General features: G+C 53.8%; 1 protein-coding gene across 1 annotated transcript in view; it reads left to right on the top strand.

Moving 5' to 3' along the window:
- Positions 1 to 16883, top strand: part of TLL2 (tolloid like 2) — a 128231-nt gene extending 111348 nt beyond the window's left edge. Inside the window, exons 14-21 of the mRNA XM_028513001.2 lie at positions 1052 to 1177; positions 1877 to 2037; positions 2635 to 2815; positions 4114 to 4239; positions 6244 to 6371; positions 9415 to 9628; positions 11941 to 12191; positions 13716 to 16883. Coding sequence (XP_028368802.1) covers positions 1052 to 1177; positions 1877 to 2037; positions 2635 to 2815; positions 4114 to 4239; positions 6244 to 6371; positions 9415 to 9628; positions 11941 to 12191; positions 13716 to 13850 — 1322 coding nt within the window. The 3' untranslated portion in view covers positions 13851 to 16883. The remainder of the gene's footprint in view (positions 1 to 1051; positions 1178 to 1876; positions 2038 to 2634; positions 2816 to 4113; positions 4240 to 6243; positions 6372 to 9414; positions 9629 to 11940; positions 12192 to 13715) is intronic.
- Positions 16884 to 18816: the final 1933 nt, after the last annotated feature.

Genomic DNA, 18816 nt, shown 5'->3' with positions numbered 1-18816 from the left:
GAGACGGCAGGATGGAGAACCTTTGGGGTCTTCATCAGCTAACTCGAAGATGTCCTGATTTCCTTCACTTTCTGTGTGATACGGCTGTTCGAGATTTTGTGGACACCCTGCGCTCGCTCTCTTCCCACCTTGCAGGGTGTTACAAACTACCAATGCTTTCTTCCCGGCCCCAACCCTGTCTTCTTCCTAGATTGGACTTTGGTTGGTTGGTTTGTTTGTTTGTTTGTTTTTTACGATATCTCAGTGTTCAGATTTCCCTTCACTAGGCTACCACTAATTGGCAACAGCAAATAGCTGATCTTTCCTTTTATTTCTGATATTCTTCTTGGAGATGCCCAATGCCTGGTTGTTTGGGGGTTTGTTTGTTTTTTTGGTTTGGTTTGGTTTTGGCCGTCAGTGGTTCCCCAGGCTGATGTGCCTGGGACAGTCTCCAGTGACGCCCTTGTCCTTCTCTGGGCAGCACTGCTGGTGTCCTGCTTGCCCCAAACACGCCACTAGACACTGTCGGTGCCACCGACCCCCCTGCTGACTGTGTCACTGTGGCTTCTTCCTGAGCGAGCGCTGGCTAACCTGAGGGCCCGGCATTGTCTGTGACCTTGAATATCTCCCCGTGCGCGCTTCTTCAGGTTATTTATAAAAATGCGAAACCACAGGCTTTTGTTCTGTCTCTAGAGAGTACTTACATGTCTTCATTTAGAAATGTGTCCCTTTGTCCTTACCCTTTATTTAAATGTCCCTGAGAAATTCCATGTTTGGGGTTGGAGGGAGCTCGTGGCATTGAAATTGGTTCAGTCCTTGGTGTGGGATCCTTGAGGTTTTCTGAAAACCACAAAGAATACAGCTGACCGGACCCTTCCAGGAATGAGAGCGTCCAGGCCTGATCTGTCCGCAGCCGAGCCTTGCTTCTGGCCAGTGTGTTCCTTGCGTTGTGTCCCCAGGAGCCGTTTGTGCTCTTGCAGGACACTTGCAGGGACCCTGGGATGTGGACAGTGGTGGGGACAGACCAGACAGCCTCACAGTGATGTAACCAGAGTCCCCTTTCCCCGGGCAGAGGTGGACGAGTGCTCCTGGCCAGACCGCGGCGGCTGTGAGCAGCGCTGTGTGAACACCCTGGGCAGCTACAAGTGCGCGTGCGACCCCGGCTATGAGCTGGCCGCCGACAAGAAGACGTGTGAAGGTTGGTGCCGGGCCTGCCGCACTGGAGTGAGAGGGGACAGGGGACACGTCTCGGGGAAGTGGGCAGAGGTGGGCGCCGGCTGACTGCGAAGTAACACAGACACTTGCGGTGGACGACCCACCTCCCCCTCGGAGGGAAAAACAACTCGGCCCAGTCACAAATGTGAGAGGACTGCCCAAATCACACGTCCATCCTGTACCTGGAGCCTTGGTTTGTTTTCTTCTGTGAAGACATAAAATTCACCTGATGACTAAGGTAGAAAATAAAAGCAAAGAGAAACTGCGAGCACTTTGGTGTGACCCGACAATTGGCGCGTTCCATTCATTCCACTTCCACCGTGCCCGCCTGCATGGCTCTGCTCGCTGTAAGCCAGGGGCATTGCACAGCCTGGTGCAAACATCTCCAGTTCTCCTTGGGTCCAAGTTATGTGCAGTCCCCAGTGATGCCACTGGGCGACAGATGAGTGCAAATGTGTTCTCGGTATTTTTAAAAGCAGTCAAGTACTTGTCCTCAACTTTATCCCTCCAAATCCTCATTTGAGGCAGACTGGAAGAAAGGGTGCTGAATTCATCCGTTCAGATTGTCCAACTTTTTAAATTATTACTATTAAAGAATAGCAGGGCTTATTGCCGCTTCGGGGAGATCACAGTCATTTGGAACTAACGCCAAACAAACTTTGCTTCTGCTTCCCCCACGCAGTGGCCTGTGGCGGCTTCATTACCAAGCTGAATGGAACCATCACCAGCCCGGGCTGGCCAAAGGACTACCCGACCAACAAAAACTGTGTCTGGCAGGTGGTGGCCCCCGCCCAGTACCAGATCTCTCTTCAGTTTGAAGTGTTCGAACTGGAAGGCAATGACGTATGTCCCCGAGCTCTAATTGACAAGGGACTGTGTTGGGATGTGGCTCAGGGCAGGGGACTGGTAAGGGGTCAGCGGGCAGGGAGGTGGCTGCCTAGGCATCTTCACTGGGCACAGTCTGGGGACTGTGTGGGCAGCAGCTTCAGCTGTTCCTCCTCTGCAGACTGAGTGCCTGGGTCCTCTTGTCACCAATAAATCCAAGGAGAATCAGGACAGGCGTGGAGGAGGCCGTCTTGGGTGGGGGAGAGGGGAAATGGTTCGGACAGGTATGTGCCCTGAGGGAGGAACCTGGGGGTTAGAGTCCGGCTGAGGGGAATGGAGAGGGTGAGGTGCTGGGGGCCAGGACGGTGTAAACAGCCTGTGGCCTCCCTTGGACAGTGGCCACAGGTGACCCGGTCAGCCAAGGCCAAGCAGAGCCCCACAGCCAGAGTGCAGTGTCCCTCCGGCCGGAGGGGTCCCAGTGGAAATCGAGAGGACTCTCCTGCTGAGCTGGTCTGGCCAGCTGGCAGGGTGCAGTGCTCAGCAAGGGGACCCTGCAGTGCCGGGGGTCGGGGTGGGGGCGCGGGGCCCCAGGCAGCTCCCGCTGCACCCTTGCAGGTCTGCAAGTACGACTTCGTGGAGGTGCGCAGCGGCCTGTCCCCAGACGCCCGGCTGCATGGCAGGTTCTGCGGCTCCGAGACCCCGGAGGTCGTCACCTCGCAGAGCAACAACATGCGCGTGGAGTTCAAGTCGGACAACACGGTCTCCAAACGCGGCTTCCGGGCCCACTTCTTCTCAGGTGTGGGTTTGAGGCGCGGCCACAGTGCTGAGGGCCGCCCAGCTGGGCCAGCTCCGGCCTCCGGGGCGCCGGCCACCCCTCTCTGCCCGATGCCCCTGCCGCACAGTATGTCCGTAACAAATGCTCCCCAGCGGGGAAGCGTAGAACGAAAGAAATACATCCTCCGGTTCCGGTTCCGGTTCCGGAGGCCGGAAGCCCGAACCAGGGTGTGGGCGGGGCTCTGGGGGAGGCGCTGTCCCTGCCTCTTCCTGGCTGTGGTGCCAGTGCTTAAGCGCCCCGTGACCTCCATCTGTCCTTTAAGTGTTGTCCCAGGCTTCTCAGTTGTCCTCGTGAAGCAAGAGGCTATAACGAAAACTCAAAGTGTTCTGTGGCCTATGGCCTGCCGTGGGCAGGGGGCGCAGAAAGCAGAAACAAACGTCTCGGCCCCTGCAGTTACCCTGGGGTGGGGGGTGCCAGCGGCTGGGGAGGGAGGTTGGCCTCTGGTACTGCAGCAGGAAGCAGCTGGCTCAGGAGAGGGCCGCACAGGGCCCTGGCTTGAGTTGTAAGACCCATAACAACAACACCTGCTAACGCTGAGTTCATACATAATAAAAAGGAAGAGCTAACACTTATTCTGAGCTGGATGCCGCTCTAAGGGCTTTCCCTGTACTATTTCACTTCCTCCTGTCAACAGCCCTATGAGGCAAGGAACCCTTACTGACTCCACTTTAAAGATGAGGCGACTGAAGTCCAAGGCCACAGCGGCTGGAGCTGGTGGCAGAGGGCTGGCAGTCAGTCCTCTGGCCCGTGGCCCCACCCTTATCCACGCCACAGATACCACGCGGTGGTGTGGGGTCGTGGACTGTGAGCCACTTGCTCACTGAGCGACCTTGGGGCACATGGGCATTCTCAGCCTCAGTCTCCTTACCTGTTAAATGGGGCACAGGCGCCTTCCTCCTAAGTGCGTGTGAGGATGAACTTGGATAATGGATGGAAGTGCTTGGGTTGGCACCCCTTATGTAGGAAATACTCAGTACATGCTAGTGATTGTTATTATTGTTACTGTTATTATTAATATTGGCCTGCCCTTGAGGGAGCTCCTTGTTCTCAGTGGGGAGCAGGGGAGGAAGTGCTCTAGGAGCATGGGGAGATCACTATGGACCAGGGCCCTGTAACCCCACCAATGCTGTCCCACCCCACCCCCACCCCCTTCTGCCTCCCCTGGTAACCAGGGAGGCCCCCTCAGAGTAGAGTTCTGAGTGGAGAGAGACCGCCCCGGGGGAGCGGCTCCCCTTAGGAGAGTCTGTTGGTCTCCGCAGACAAGGATGAGTGTGCCAAGGACAACGGCTGGTGCCAGCACGAGTGCGTCAACACGTTTGGGAGCTACCTGTGCCGGTGCCGGAACGGCTACCGGCTGCACGAGAACGGACATGACTGTAAAGAGGGTGAGGCTGAAGTGGGGAGGGGGTCGGGGTGGGGGGGTGGGGGACAAGGGGGGGCGGTAAGCTGCTGCCAGGAGTGTGCCGACTGTCAGAGAGAGAGAGCGAGCAGGCCCTCCCAGGGCCCCGCGGAGGCTCAGCATCTGCCTGGAGAGTGATGTCCCCAGGGCAGCACACCCCTTCTGGGGGCACAGCCTTATTATGGCACAGTGGCTAAGCCCTCAGGTTCCTAGATCAAGCTACCTACACTTAAATCCTGGCTCTTCCAGTTACTAGCTGTGTGACTTCAGACAAGTTACTTAAACTCTCTGAGCCTCAGTTTCCTCTTCTGTTTAAAGGGGACTAAACATACTGCCTTCTTAAAGTTTTTCTGAGGATTAAATGAAAGAACGCCTAGAAAGGGTTTCAGACAGTCTGGCCCATATTAAGCACTTGAAATGTTGATATCTATCAGCCATCTATGTCATAATATTATTTACCACATGCAGGTCCAATAGTAAAGTGGAATTGGGAAAGCTTTGTTCCCTGCTCCATCCACTACTGGGAGTTCTTCAGGGCCAGATGGCTTTGACTGTCCAGTCATTCTGGGAAAGGCCTTGCTCCATTCTCGCTCCACCCTGCAAAGGGAGTTCGAACATCTCTGATAAACACACAGGCCTCCGTGCCTTGGCCCCAACCACAAAGGCCTGCAGAGATGTCGAGGGCAAGAGAGGAACATTTTGGAGTCAGGAGACTTGGCTGGGCTCACAGTCTGGTCAGGACCTTCCTAGACTGTTAGAGGATGAGCTAAGATGTCCTTAGAAGCAGGATGCACCCCCCTTCCGAGCCCGGCCCTGTAACACAGACAGGGGCAGTCATGGACTGGGCTGGGAGGTGGGTGGGAAGAACTAGGAAGGAACTGTTATTCTGGGATTTAACAAGTCATTGGCAAGCCCCTGCGAGGTGGGCCTGGGCCAGAACAGTGCTCACCTCGTGTGGGGTGGGGGAGGCCACGAGGGCTGTAAACTCCACGAAGCTCCTGCCCGCTGAGCAGTGGCTGCCTTCCTGTGTGTCCCCAGGGTGGGGCAGGGGGTGCTGGAGTAAATGTCCTGGGAGCTGAGAGCACAGGATCAGTGAGCAGCAGGACCTCCTTGCGGCTACTTCACCTGCCACCACCCGTCCTTTCTTTCCCCCTCCAGCCACCTCAGCCTGAAACCACAGTGGCACGAGGCCCACCTCCTCAGTTCCCTCTGTGTCCTAGTCACAGCAAAGCAAGCCCAGGTTCAAGTCCTAGCCCCACCCATTACTAACCAGTCACTTACCCACTCTAAATGTTCATTTTTCTCATTTGACAACGGGGAAAGATAAAATGAGAGGATGCAGTATGAATGCTCAGTCCAGTGCCCACCACAGAGGGAGGCACATTCTAACTATCAGCCAAAATGCTCCTCGGCGAACAGGCCGTGGGCCACTCTCTGCGAACGGCCCTGCAGCCAGGGCGGCACCTGTGGCCTCCATGGGAAACCGCTCTGACAAACTGGAGAAGTAATGCGGAGATGAAGGCATGGCGATGAGGGTCTTTGTTAGCGCTCGCCGAGCCTCTTACAAGCGTTGTCTCATTGACTCCACATAATCTCCCCGTGAGACTGGCACCCCTTTTACAAATAAGGACATGGAGATTGAGAAAAGTGCTCCAAGTCCCATAGCTGGAAGGGGGCAGAACCGGGGTCCGGGTGACCCCAGGGCCCATGCTGCAAACCATTCCCCACCCCCCCATATTTCCATTGATAACCACGATGTGGACAGTAACAGACAGATGAGTGGCTCCCGAGCACTGCCAGGAAGGTGGCAGAGTCCAATAGATCAACAAATCTCTCAGGCAGGCGACACTTGATTCAGGCTGGCCCCTATCCCCGCATTGCCAATCGACCATGGGACCAGCAGAGCGAGGGGCAGTGACTTCTTAGAAAGCCTCCTGTGTGCCTCCAAGTGACTGGCTTCTCTCCCTGCATGCGCCCACATCACCCCCAGCTGGCTGTGCGTACAAGATCAGCAGTGTGGAGGGGACCCTGACGAGCCCCAACTGGCCTGACAAATACCCGAGCCGGCGGGAGTGCACCTGGAACATCTCTTCAACCGCAGGCCACAGGGTGAAACTTGTGAGTCATTTTCATAGTCAGTGGACCACAGGGACAGAGAGCTGTGGGCATGAGTCTCTGCCCTTCCAGTTCTCGGCTCTGAAACTCGGGGAAGCTACGAAAGGTTTCTCGGTCTCAGTTTCACGACCTGGGGAATGGAGGTGCTAGTGAAACCCACCCCCCAGGCTGATGAGCCGATGAGCAGAGGGGGCACAGGAAGCCCTCAGCACAGGCTGGCAGGTGACAAAAGCTCTAAAAGTAGCACCTGTTCGTGGTGGTGCCAGAACGAGGCAGAACCTGCCACACAGTGTGGTTTGAGATGTCATTGTTTCCTGTTCTAATTTTTTCACAAACCAGTACATTCTCGAGGTTTAATAAAGTTATCAGTACGGAGGGCTGGAAAATGAAAATCAAAAGTTTCCAGTCCCTTGTGCCGCTCTAGAACGGACCTCTCCAAATATCTGGGGTGAGCCTTCCAGGCGTGTTCCGTGCGCGTGCAATCACGGGGTACATTCCTGGGAAAATGAGTGTCCATATGGCCTTTTTCTTGTCCAAACTTCTCAAAGGAACACTTATTGTTCCTGCTCCTCTATGACTTACAGTTTTTTAATTAAAGATAGCAAACTAAGTTATTTATGCCAATTTTCTCTTGAATTAAAAAACATGGATCTCCCAAGCCTTTCTTTAAAGTCCCATCCCAGCATAAGACTGTGGTCTGCACACCACGCTCGCTTATTTCAAAGACGGATGAGTCTTTTCCTCATGTCGCTTGCTCCGCCCCCAGTGACTCCCAGGTCCTGGAGCATAAAACTAACTCTCTGGCCAGCTGAGCAGTCGCTGTACTGGAGACAAACAGTTTTGAATGTGTTGTTCAGACTCTGGGGATGAGTAAGCTCTTCAGAAGGCATGTGGCTGTCGCTCTGAATTATGGACGGTAATGAAAGGCAAATGGGAGGGAGCAAAGGACAAAGTGATGATAAGTAGACATGGCCCAGGGCTTGCTCGGGTGTTGATAGGCAGGAGCAGTGAGCACAGGCGGCTGAGGGGGCGCCCAGGCTAGAGCGTGGGTGCTGGTGTCTCTGTGCCAGGCCTGGGGCATCGAGGGGTGGGGAAGGCAGGGCTCCTGACCACGGGGTGCTCATAGTGGGCACTGCATGTGTGCGGCTGCCATGTGGGAAATGCTTTCAGGTGCTGCGGTCCTGAGTGGTTCAAAACAGCCTTGCTTCTGGCACCTCTAAGGTTCAGGCGCCTTAGAGAAAGGCACTCCTTCCCCAAGACTGCCATCTGCCGGGAAATGTTTGCAATGGCAACATAAATATCTGATGACCGTGAGGAGGGGCCTGGCATCCCCTGGGGTTAGGAACTCGTGATCTGCACAACTGGGCATGGAGCTTCTGGTCCAAGGGCCACAAGACTGAGTTGCCACAAACACCTTTTCCTGTTTCTTCAGGTGCTAACGAACCAAACTAACCGGCCACAGTGGTCGCAGTTGGGCCAGACCTCAAATTTACCTGAGGTTCATACATACATGTGCTAGTTTTTTGTTTTTTGTTTTTTTAAACAAACTTCCTTGGGAAGTGGATGGTGGCTTTATTGATCATGCCCTGTTTTTTTGTTTGTTTGTTTTGTTTTTTTGCTGCCTACTTCCAAGTAGCTAGCGTTAGGCTGCATTGGGACAGCAACAGGGCGTCCCGTGGACCTTTGGGGAGCTCCCCGCCTCTCTGGCTAACGGTCTCCCTTCCCGGGCACCACATGCCCTGGTGTCACTGGTCCCCCATCCTGCTCCTGCCCACTGTCCCTACCCCACTCTCTAGCCCACCCCTTTTTTGTAAGGTGAGAAGCACTTTGCCCACTACAAGGGTTCTGTCATTCCTATGAAAGCCCAAGCTGCTAATGGCCCCCCCACCCCCAGCCCTGCCCTGCCACCCCAGCCCCCTTCTTGTGAATTGAGACCTCCTCCCCAACTAATGTCCTCTCCCGACTCTGTCTTTTGGTCCAAGTCTTTATTAAACTCTGTCCCCTTGCACCTCTCCCGTGTCCCTCACAACTGTAGGCAGACCATCAGTTGGTCATCTGCCCAGCACCTGGGAAGCCCTCCACTTTGAGCTGCAAAGCCTGGTGTATGACCTGGAATTGTGGGGCTCCCCAGCTGCCGCAGGGGACAGTCTTGGAGGGGGACAGGGAGGAGGGAGGCAGTACAGGCTGGTGATGGTCAGAAATGTAGGCTGGAGTTGGGCTGGTTGAAGGTCAAGTCCAACTCCATCCTCTAGCTGTGTAAGCCTGAGCAAGCCGTTAACTTCTCTAAGACTCAGTTTCCCTTTCTCCACACTGGAGATAATAATAGCTTTTCCCTTCTGGCATCATCAGAATTAAGTGAGAAAACTCATGGCTCGCATGGAGAAAAACCATTCAGCTGATGTCAGCCACCGTGAGGATGACACTCGGGGCAGCATGCTCTCCGTACAGCCTCGTGCCCACCCTTGTGCTGCAGGGCCGCACAGCACAGCCCAGCAGCTAAGGGCACGGGCTCTGGGGCCAGACCTCCTGGTCACGACTCAGCTCTGCCAGGGGTCCTTGGGCAAGTCCTCTGGCAACTCCGTGCCTCAGTTTCCCTGCCTGTAAAGTGGGGTTTGAAATGGTAGACACATCACAGAGTGGTGAGGACTAATGCTTGTAAAGCACTTACAGCTGCTCCTGACCTCCTGCGAGCCCTTGGTCACCGCTGGCCCCGTGGAGTGGGGGAGGGGCTGTGCAACTCGATGGAAGGAGCGCAGACGCCAACAGGCACTTAAACCATCTGGACCTCTGTCTAATCTGGAAGTGCTCACGGGAGCAGTAGCTCCTGCAGTCACTTCCCAGGGTTGTTTTGGAGACCGAAAGAGGAGCCAAGGCCAGGCCCTGTCTCCAGATGTCACCATGGTCACCATGGCTCCACACCCCCCATGCAGCTGGCTGGGCAGACGTGTGTCCTGCCTGACCCCATCCTCTCTCACCCATGGGGAGGCGGCCCCCACCCTGGCTGGACACCAGGCCCTTGCCTCACTCTGTGCTTTTCCACCTCCAGACGTTTAACGAGTTCGAGATCGAGCAGCACCAGGAGTGTGCCTACGACCACCTGGAAGTGTACGACGGCCCCGACAGCCTGGCACCTGTCCTTGGCCGCTTCTGCGGCAGCAAGAAGCCAGACCCCGTGGTGGCTTCGGGCAGCAGCCTGTTCCTTAGGTTTTACTCGGACGCTTCGGTGCAGAGGAAAGGGTTCCAGGCAGAGCACAGCACAGGTGCGTGAGCCCCCGGCCCTGTGGGCGGGAGACAGATGGAGGATCAAGGCTGGGAAGGGACTGCCTTTTACCCTGATTGTGTGTGTGTGTGTGTGTGTGTGTGTGTGTGTAGGTGCAATAACATGTCCCTCTTAAACTAACACAGGCAGCAATAAAGGAGACGGTTGTTTTCTGTTAAAGTCTTTAGCTGACGACGTTAAAGCAGGTAACGTCTTGTTGGTGCCACATCTCCTCCCCTCCCCCCTCCCCACCGTCCTTTCTTTTAAAAACTTATTTGTACTTTTGCTGGCCTGTGAAATCCGAAAGTCTGGCAGCTGAGTGCTGGAGAGCAGCCCCTTCTGAGGACGAGTTCTGGAAAATGAAAAACATTTCTGTTCCCTCTTATTTGTCTTTCACTTAAAACATAAGTAGCTTTATTTGGTCCTTTGGAGGAAATGTAGAGGCTTATTAACTGACACGCCTGCCTTGTTAAACAGAAGAATGTCAGTGAGAAAATTGGCTGTGCTCTTGAGCCATTAAATGTTCCCACCTGGGACTGGAACCCTGGGAGCAGCTTTGACTCTTTGATTCTGGCGTTAGGCGGAGGCCTTTCAGCCAAGCAGTGGCTGCCCACGACCTACTCAGAGGCTGACAGCATGATCCGAGGACCCTGTGAGGTCCTCTGGTCCCTGTAACAGCCCTCCCCCCAGCTTTTTTCCCCCAGAGCCAGAAAATATGAACCAGGTGAAATGAAATGATGCCCGGCGCATGCAGGCCGCTCAGCCATCCTTGCCCGGCAGAAAACACTTCACATCTGCACCCTCTCAGCTCCTTAGTGGGCTCTGGCTTCCCAGAGGGACATTTAAAAGCCACCGACAAGTCACTGCTTTACTCTCTTGTCCCTGCAGAGAGAACAGAGGTGCTTGAAGCGGGTCAGGGGCCTGGCAGGAAATGGGGGTGTGCTCAGATAGAGTTGTTATTTGAGGAGAATTTAATAAGGGACTGTTGACAAAGAGGTGGACAGGGATTGGGGACCCCTGCAAAGGACAGCAGAGCAACCAGGGCTAGGAACTGTAGGGCTGTTACTATTCCCAGTTTCTGAACTGGGTACCTGGGTACCAGGGGGTACCTGGATAAGGGAGTAGTTTCTGGAACCTGGAGACAGAAGGGGGGCAAGCAAAGGACCACTGGACAGGGGCTGTGAGCTTTAGTTGGAGAACATAGCCTTGGCCGAGCAGGGAAGGAGCCTGGGACCTGACCTCTGACCTCTCTCTGCTCCCTCCGCTGAGCTGCTGGGGCTCCCCATGGCTGAGGCCAACTGGAGGCAGAGGGCAAGGGGCCACCCATGGTGACCTAGAGGCCTGCCTCCTGAGGATGGAGAGGCGATCTGGCAGGAGGGGGGAAGCCACGCTGCCCTGCTCTGTGCCCATTCCGCAGCCGTGTGCATCTAGGGGTTGACATTTCTCAGAGACAGCTCACAGTGAGAAGAAATTCTAAGCCAGCTGGGCTGGATGGTGCAGAAGCCACACTCTGGGGAGCTCCAGACCCTCGGGGGCATGGAGCACATGAGGACGTACAGTGAGGGACTCGCCCCAGAGTTTCTGGTGCTTTGTAATCTCTGATCACTGTCATTTATCCATTTGTATGTTGTGGCCCCTAGTGGCCTAGATGCAATATAGCACAGTCCCCAGGCCAGGCAGAGTTTTGGTTCTAGTGAAAACCCCAGAAACCAGGATACAGAATACAAAGTATGAGGCACAGCTCACTAGTGACAGGTACTAGCCTGTCAGTCAGCACTGCAATAAGCAGTCACCCTACAGGTCTATGGGCCGGGGGGTGGCGGGGGGGGGGGGGGGGGGGGGGGGGGGGGGGGGTAGTTCCTAGATGTCAGACTGCCAGGGGTTCTGGTGTGCTTTTGGTGCCCTCTGTTGGCAGAAATTACAAATTACAGTAAGTCAATTTGGCTGGTGTGATCCCTCGGCGGATGCTTCTAGCATTTCCAGGGAGTTAAGTGACCAAGATCCAGGCAGCCAGGTTGTTTGTTTGTTGCTTTTTGTTTTATTTGCTTAGCAGTATGCTCAGATATCCCCGGAGGCCTTATTTGGCTCACCCTGGGAACGCGGGACCTTGGCTAGCAAGGATCCCGCAGTGAGCCCTGAGACTCAGCGGTGGTCCTCTGTAAAGTGGGATGATGATGAGACTTGCCTGGCCTTTCCCACGGGGCATGCGCAGACTTTGCAGAGAAAGCTGGCCTGTCATAAGGGTGTGGAGAGAGAAGTCCCAGGCTGGGAAGTGGGGGCCGAGGGAGCATCGTGGTTCTCTCTCCGCTCCAGAGTGCGGGGGCAGGCTGAAGGCCGAAGTGCAGACCAAAGAGCTCTATTCCCACGCCCAGTTTGGGGACAACAACTACCCGAGCCAGGCCCACTGCGACTGGGTGATTGTGGCGGAGGATGGCTATGGCGTGGAGCTGATATTCCGGACCTTTGAAGTGGAGGAGGAGGCGGACTGCGGCTACGACTACATGGAGGCCTACGACGGCTATGACAGCACAGCGCCCAGGCTCGGCCGCTTCTGTGGCTCTGGGGTGAGTCCCAGCGCCGCTGGGGCCCCGGGACGCAGGGTGGACGCTCAGAGCATGCGTGGTGGCGGCGGACCCACCTGGGTGTGAGCCCTAGCTCCCCTGCCACTTGTGGGCACCAGCCAGGGGGTCTGCTCTGCTGGAACAAAGCGGGGAACTGGGAGAACAGTTGGAGAGGAGGGTGGGAGGGAGCCAGGGCCCAATTCATAAGGGTTGGTCCCTAAAGAGCATTTTCCGTTTAGGACTTGCTTCCTATTTTTGCAAAACACACCCCCACCACCATTTTTGTTTGGCTTTTAGGCTTTTAAAATTTCTAAATTATAGTTTTATGTATCCCATATCTTTACAGCTCTCTCCCCAAGCAAAACCAAATGTTTATGAAAATTATGAATCGCCATCTTACCACAAAGACAAAGTTACACTCCAGATCATCAGCGTTTTTCTATCACCTCTTTCCTGGGCCAGGGCGCTTTCTGTTCACTCTTTCCCCAGCACCTGACACAGGGCCTGCCACATAGCTGGTGTCCACTGAAGGAGTCTGGGCCAGCAGTAAAGTGTCCTGGTCCCACTCTGGCTGCACCACCCCAGGGCTGCCCACACCAGGCCCCCAGCCCTCTCCTTTTCTCACCTCCAGGGCTCATCATGCAGCTTCTCTGCTATTGGCTGGATGCACAGCCAATCATTTTGGAGTCACTAGTGCTCCTTGTGCTAATCAGAACCTCAAACTGGCATTTATGTCTTTGAATAATTCCGTCTTCCAGCACTCTCCCAAAAAGAGCATGTGACATAACCAGGGCAGTGCCTTCGATAGATGACATCTGTCCAACTGTGGGTCCACATGCCAAGGAAAACCTGGGAGTGTCCAGGGCAGGGAAATCTGTAGGAAGTCCAGTCTGGTTCCACTAGAATCTGATGGGCAGCAGCCTTGGAACCTGGCTCCCAGTCATGGGCCTCTTGGCAAACCCTTTCTGACATAGGTAATGGCTCCATGTCCCCTTTTGTACTTGGACAGGACACTGTCTAAAAATGCCTTTTGCTTTAGGTCTCCCGGGAGACACGTCACAGAGCTGCCCCTAGAGCTGGGGGATTCTTGGTACACACTTTGCCATCAGAAAGCCCTGAGCTGGGTCCTGCCCAGCGTGTGAACTTGAGTCTCAGTTTTCCCAAGTATAATAGGGAGACACCACCTGCCTTGTAAAGTTTAGTGACATCTACATGAAATACGGTCCAAAAGTGCGTAGACCAGAGCCTGGCCCTTCTGTGCACTGAATAAATTCTATGTGAGCTGGGTGTCTAGGGTTGTCTTTGGAAAAGCAGGGCCCTGGGAGCCCTCTGGAGCAGAATTTGCAATCTTTTCCTCCAAAAACGAGCTTGTTTTGATGCTCTTCAGAGTCCCTGGTGCCAGGGGTGCCTCGTGGCAGCATCAGCCACCCCGTGTCTTTGTGTCAGGTTCCGCCTTGTCCTTCCCTTAAACTCCGACCACAGCCCCCTGGCTCACAGGCCCCTGCTCTTCCTTTCCCCTCCCCTCAGCCACTGGAAGAAATCTACTCTGCAGGGGACTCTCTGATGATCCGGTTCCACACGGACGACACCATCAACAAGAAAGGCTTCCAGGCCCGGTACACCAGCACCAAGTTCCAGGACGCCCTGCACATGAAGAAATAATGTCGATGCTCTTGAAAGACAGCAGCTGAGATGGGTTGTTTTTTTTTTTTTAAATAAAAATAGCACCTTGTGAGTCTGCCTAAAATGGTGTACAGTATTTTTCTCAAACAGAACCTCAAAATCTAGTCCTGGAGGTGTGTATTTGAAGAAGCTTGGCCAACAAGGAAGAGAGAAGACGTTCCTCGGATTCCAGCTGCAACATGACCCATTGTGGGCTTTTAAAGAAGGTTACGGTTTGAAGTCACTGATCATTCAAGCTATGCCTGCTGTTACCCATTGTCCTTGTCACTCGCTCCTGTGGGGCGAAAGACCCACCCTTCGGTCAGTCATCCCTCCATTTCTGGACGTGCTTCCATAGGTGCCAGTCATGTGACCATGCCCTGGAGACTTGGGCTGTCTTCTGTCTGCACTGGGCGATGAGGGTGAAAGCTGGGCCCCGGCTGGTTTGCTTCTTAGAGCTGTGGCTGGGGACGTGCGCAGCAGGAAACCTGAGCATATGGACATTGGAACTAAGACAGACATCGCAGTCAGCAGCACACGGAGGGAGCGTGTGCATAAGAATTGCGGTCACAAAGTTAGGAGACCAAGAACCTTTCTCTGTGTCATCTGTCGGCTCTCCCTGTCCCTGTTTTTCCCCATATCCCTAATTGCATCGGGGGGCTAAGGCACCTGTGGAGTCCAGCAGAACATTCACTGGTGAGGGCCCCCAGCTTGCCAAGAAGAAAATGTCCCGGCGCGTTTTGACACTCCTTTGCTCACCAACATTGAGAAGACTCCACCTGTGCGCCGGGGGGTTCCATGGGCTTAGAAGGACCTGCCTTCCTCCAGCTGCAGAGACACCTGCTGTGGTTGACCTTGACTCTTTGACAACCAGTTCAAACGGCATTTGCAAGGTGTGCAAAGACATCTTACAAGGGCCCAGCTCCGGTCCCTCGTGGGGCGAACACTGCTGAAAACTGGTTAATTATAACTTATGGAAGAATCAACACCTTGTGGAACAAATTAACCTTGTCTAACTCCTGTAACCAATCAGGTTAAAGACTGTACTGGTGACTCTGCTCAGACGGACTAGCATCCAATCACCAGCTTGCAATCAGAATTCACCACACTTGGCACTTGTCCTAGAGAAGTGTAGAGGTTGTTGTTTACATAATTTTAGAACCTCCAGGTAAACTTTAAATAGCGAGGTAGTTTTGAATGGCATTTCATTAAGGCGTCTATGGGCATTATGAGCTAAAAGCTGTGGTATGTAGCTTTAAAAGAGTATTTATGTCGGGATAACTAAGTGATGTTTACATGGCCATGAGTCCTGTCTGGTGGGCGCTGGACACAGGACAGAGCCCCAGGGGGTTTTCAGTGAGAGCGCAGACAGCTCCCAAGCACCAGAACTCCTTTGGGCTGAATGAGCATTATTTTAACAAAGTATTTGCAAAAGGTTAAAGGTTATATTTTTTAAAGATCGGAATATGCCCCCAGAGGACTATGTCTAATTAAAATATTACTGGGAGTAAAAAAGAATGAAAAAAAGAAAGAAAGAAAGAAAGAAAGAAAGAGAATAATAGAAAGAAAGGTGGAAAATGCATGGAAATATTTTTCCTTATAACAAAAAATCAAACTATTATTATGAATGATAATATATGTCTGTATATATATGTATGTATGGGAAGGGTCCGCTGTCAGAGCCTTAAATCAGTGCAGGGTGATGCCGGCCGGCCCACCGACCGTAGCTTTACAGAGCCGGCCCTCCTGGCCCTGCAACGCACCCGCCTCCTCTCCGCAGCCCTCCCGGCCTCTCTGGGCCCTGCGTGGGGGTTCAGCCTGCATTCTCTACTGCGACAGAGCACAGACCCTGCCCCAGGAGTCTCTGGGTCAGCAAGTGGAGCAGCTTGTCTCGTGGTCCCCATCTCACCGGCCTGTGAGGGTGGATTCCATTTCTCTGACTTTTGTATTTTTCTGAGGTTTTATTTTTGTCTCAGCTTATCTGTCCAAGTTAAAGCTGGAATCAGGATACGTACGGTGGCTGTTAAGGGTTTCTCTCCAAAGACATGAAAACTGTGTCCTTTCAACCTGTAGAGGTCTAACAAAGATTAACAAGTTCCCTGGAAAAGCGAGAGGGAGTCAGAAACAGCCAGCTTTGCCTCAGTAAATGCCCCTCCCAACCCCAGAGAAACAATGGGACTAATTTTGATCTCTTTAGTATGGGTATTTTCAAAAACACACAACTTCAACAATTACCAACCTATGGCCAATGTGAAACAATGGGACTCCTGTGAGACCCTTCAGTGAGGCCTTCTGGGAGTGACGTGTTCCCAGCAAAGACAAGCTCCGATTCAGCCGGGGCTGCCCAGCTCGCTCCCCTGGAAGCACTCACTCAGGGGACTTGTGCACAAAGCAGGCTCTGCAAGAGTCCGCACATCTGGCCTCATGCAGGAAAGTCCCTTCAGCAGAAAGATCCAGGCAGGCCTCTGGCCCTGGCTCTTCCAAGTGCTCAGAACCCTCCCTCCACACACCCCTGGGTGCAGAGGAAGGAGCCAGGGGACGCTGCTGCAGCCAGCTTGGTCCTTGCACTGGGTGTTGGGCCCTGGGGATGTCACAGAGCTCCCAGACTAGCTTCAGTTCAGAGAATCACCTTGACGACCTGATGAAATAGTCAGGGTCCAGGTCTTCAGCCTGGTCCAATGCCAGTGTCATCTGGTCTAGCCGGAGCGAGAACCTGGGCCCCGGGGCAGGGGAAGGGTCTGGGAGTAACTCGACCTGCAGCATTTCCCCCAACAGAGAACACACGTCTGTGTGTTGGTTCCCTGGAGCTCTGTTGTCTTCCAAAGGGAAGTTTCCTATCACGCGTGGAGTGTTCACACTCTTCCAATCGTTTGTAAAATCTCGTTAACTGGTAAGGTCGCCCAGGGACTTGCCAGGGATCCGGCCCCTTGGAGGAGCCTCGCATGACTCCTGGTGCCGTGGTCGCTCAGTTTGGGAACCTCTTCCGTGGCTCTGGCAGGCGTCTTTCCAGTTTCCTCTGTGGACAGAACTTCTGAAGAAATGATCCCAAATGCCTAAAAGTTTTCTGTAACACAAAGAAAAAAGGAAAGCTGTTTAGAGTGTTACCTATAAATATACGGTACTCTATTTTGTGTAATTTTCCATTTCATGAAGTGTTGTCGGTTTCCAAGAGAAAGTGGAGGGGAGCGGGCATGTCTGTCTGGAAAGACTTGTTTCATTAAAGAATGTGCATTGATGGGCGTGTCCTGGGTGTCTCTTACCCATTCCGGCAAGGCTGGCCTCTTGGTGATGATTTTCTCCAATACCACTAGAACTTGGGGAGCATAGAAAAGCAAGGTCCTTCCCAGTGTCTGACTCCAGCACAGAGCTCCCTGTGGGACCCAGAAAGTCACGAGCAAAGGGAAGGTGGCTTCGAAGTGGCCCCTCTCTTGGACCCAAACAGGCTGGAAGTTTGACAACATAATTACTATGGAGCCGGTTGCTCCTACAAGGGTGTGGATGAGGGAGACTCTGCCGTCTGTCCCTCAGCAGCTCTCTCCACTCGTCTCCCCACAGTTTTGTGCCCAAGGACCACACCTGACATTAAAATGGAAGGTCATGCCTCCTAGAAGGTGGCCTTTTCTCTCCAGGCTCTGATAGCCACTCCTTCCACTTGCCCCTTCAGGTCCAGGGGTGGTAAGGACGCTCTGCTGGCCCAACCCTGGGGCACTGCATTATTTGTCCCCCCCCAGGGGGCCTTTATAAATAGTCCTTTTAATAAGTCCCACCGCCCTATATACAGCAAATTGAGTGTATCACTCATTTCTTGTGGGGACCCTGACAGACAGAGGATCATTTCTAACTTGAGGACAGAGACCCCATCTAATCAAGAACAGTCTTTGTAGGTTGACCAGATGGAGAGAATTTTAGGCATGCTCAGAGTTTTGTGGGCCATACCAGGGAAGGGTAGTTAGTAAGGGACCATGTTTTTAAGCACTCTCAGAATTAATGCCAGACTACTGAACACAAGCCGGTTTTGTGCTATCTGTGCAGTGTCAAGGTTTTATGGCTTCTCTGCCTTTTGGGGCCACCGGTACCTGAAGGATGAGCCCCAGCTGCTCGAGGGTATGGCTGCTTGATGCATCAGCAGGATAAGGCAGCGCACGGGCAACATGCCCCCCAATGTCAGGGGCTTTACAGAACCAGGTTTGATTCTCGTTCAAACTACATACTCATTTCTAGTACCTGGCAGCTTCTCCAGGTCACCCTCCCTCGGGTCTGGGCAGGGAGGATGGCGCAGTGCGGGCCCCTGTGTCAGACGGAAAGGCAGTGTGGGGGACCGCACACTGGCTCCCACAATGCCTGTGTGTGATGTCTCTCTTCCACCCACATGTCACTGGCCAGAGCAACTCATCGGGCTGCTCCTGACTGCAGGTGAGGAGCACGTGAGCTAGGGATACCTGATGGCAGCCCCCTACCTCCCCTCCCCCCACCCGCCCCGATGGCTCTCACTGTGACGGTCACAGGCAGGAAAACCACCCGAGCGCTGCTGCTAGACACTTCACGTCCTCGCTACTTCTGTACTGCCATCTTAGGTACAGATTTCAGCAGTTAGAATAACACCACCTGTCATTTAGGATGGGCCAGCTTTTAACTTTTAAATTTTTATTTACTGAAATCCTCACCTGAGGACATGTTTTCATTGCTGAGAGAGAGAAAGCCATCGATTTGTGGCCTCTCGTTCATGCCCCAGCCAGGGATCAAACCCACAACCTGGGTGTGTGCCCTGACCGGGAATCACACCTGCAGCCTCTCAGCCTATGAGATGAGGCTCCTACCAACGGAGCCACACCGGTTTAAACTGACCACCTGGCCAGCAAGGCATCAGCGTGCCTGGGCTTGTGCAAATGTTAATGGTGGCATAATAGAAATGATCAGAGAATCTCAGCGTTGGTGGCCCTAACCTCCCACCCGCTACGGGCATTCC

This window comes from Phyllostomus discolor, chromosome 5, assembly GCF_004126475.2.
Source record: "Phyllostomus discolor isolate MPI-MPIP mPhyDis1 chromosome 5, mPhyDis1.pri.v3, whole genome shotgun sequence".
Classification (NCBI taxonomy): Eukaryota; Metazoa; Chordata; class Mammalia; order Chiroptera; family Phyllostomidae; genus Phyllostomus; species Phyllostomus discolor.
This window is presented reverse-complemented; position numbering and strand designations above follow the sequence as displayed.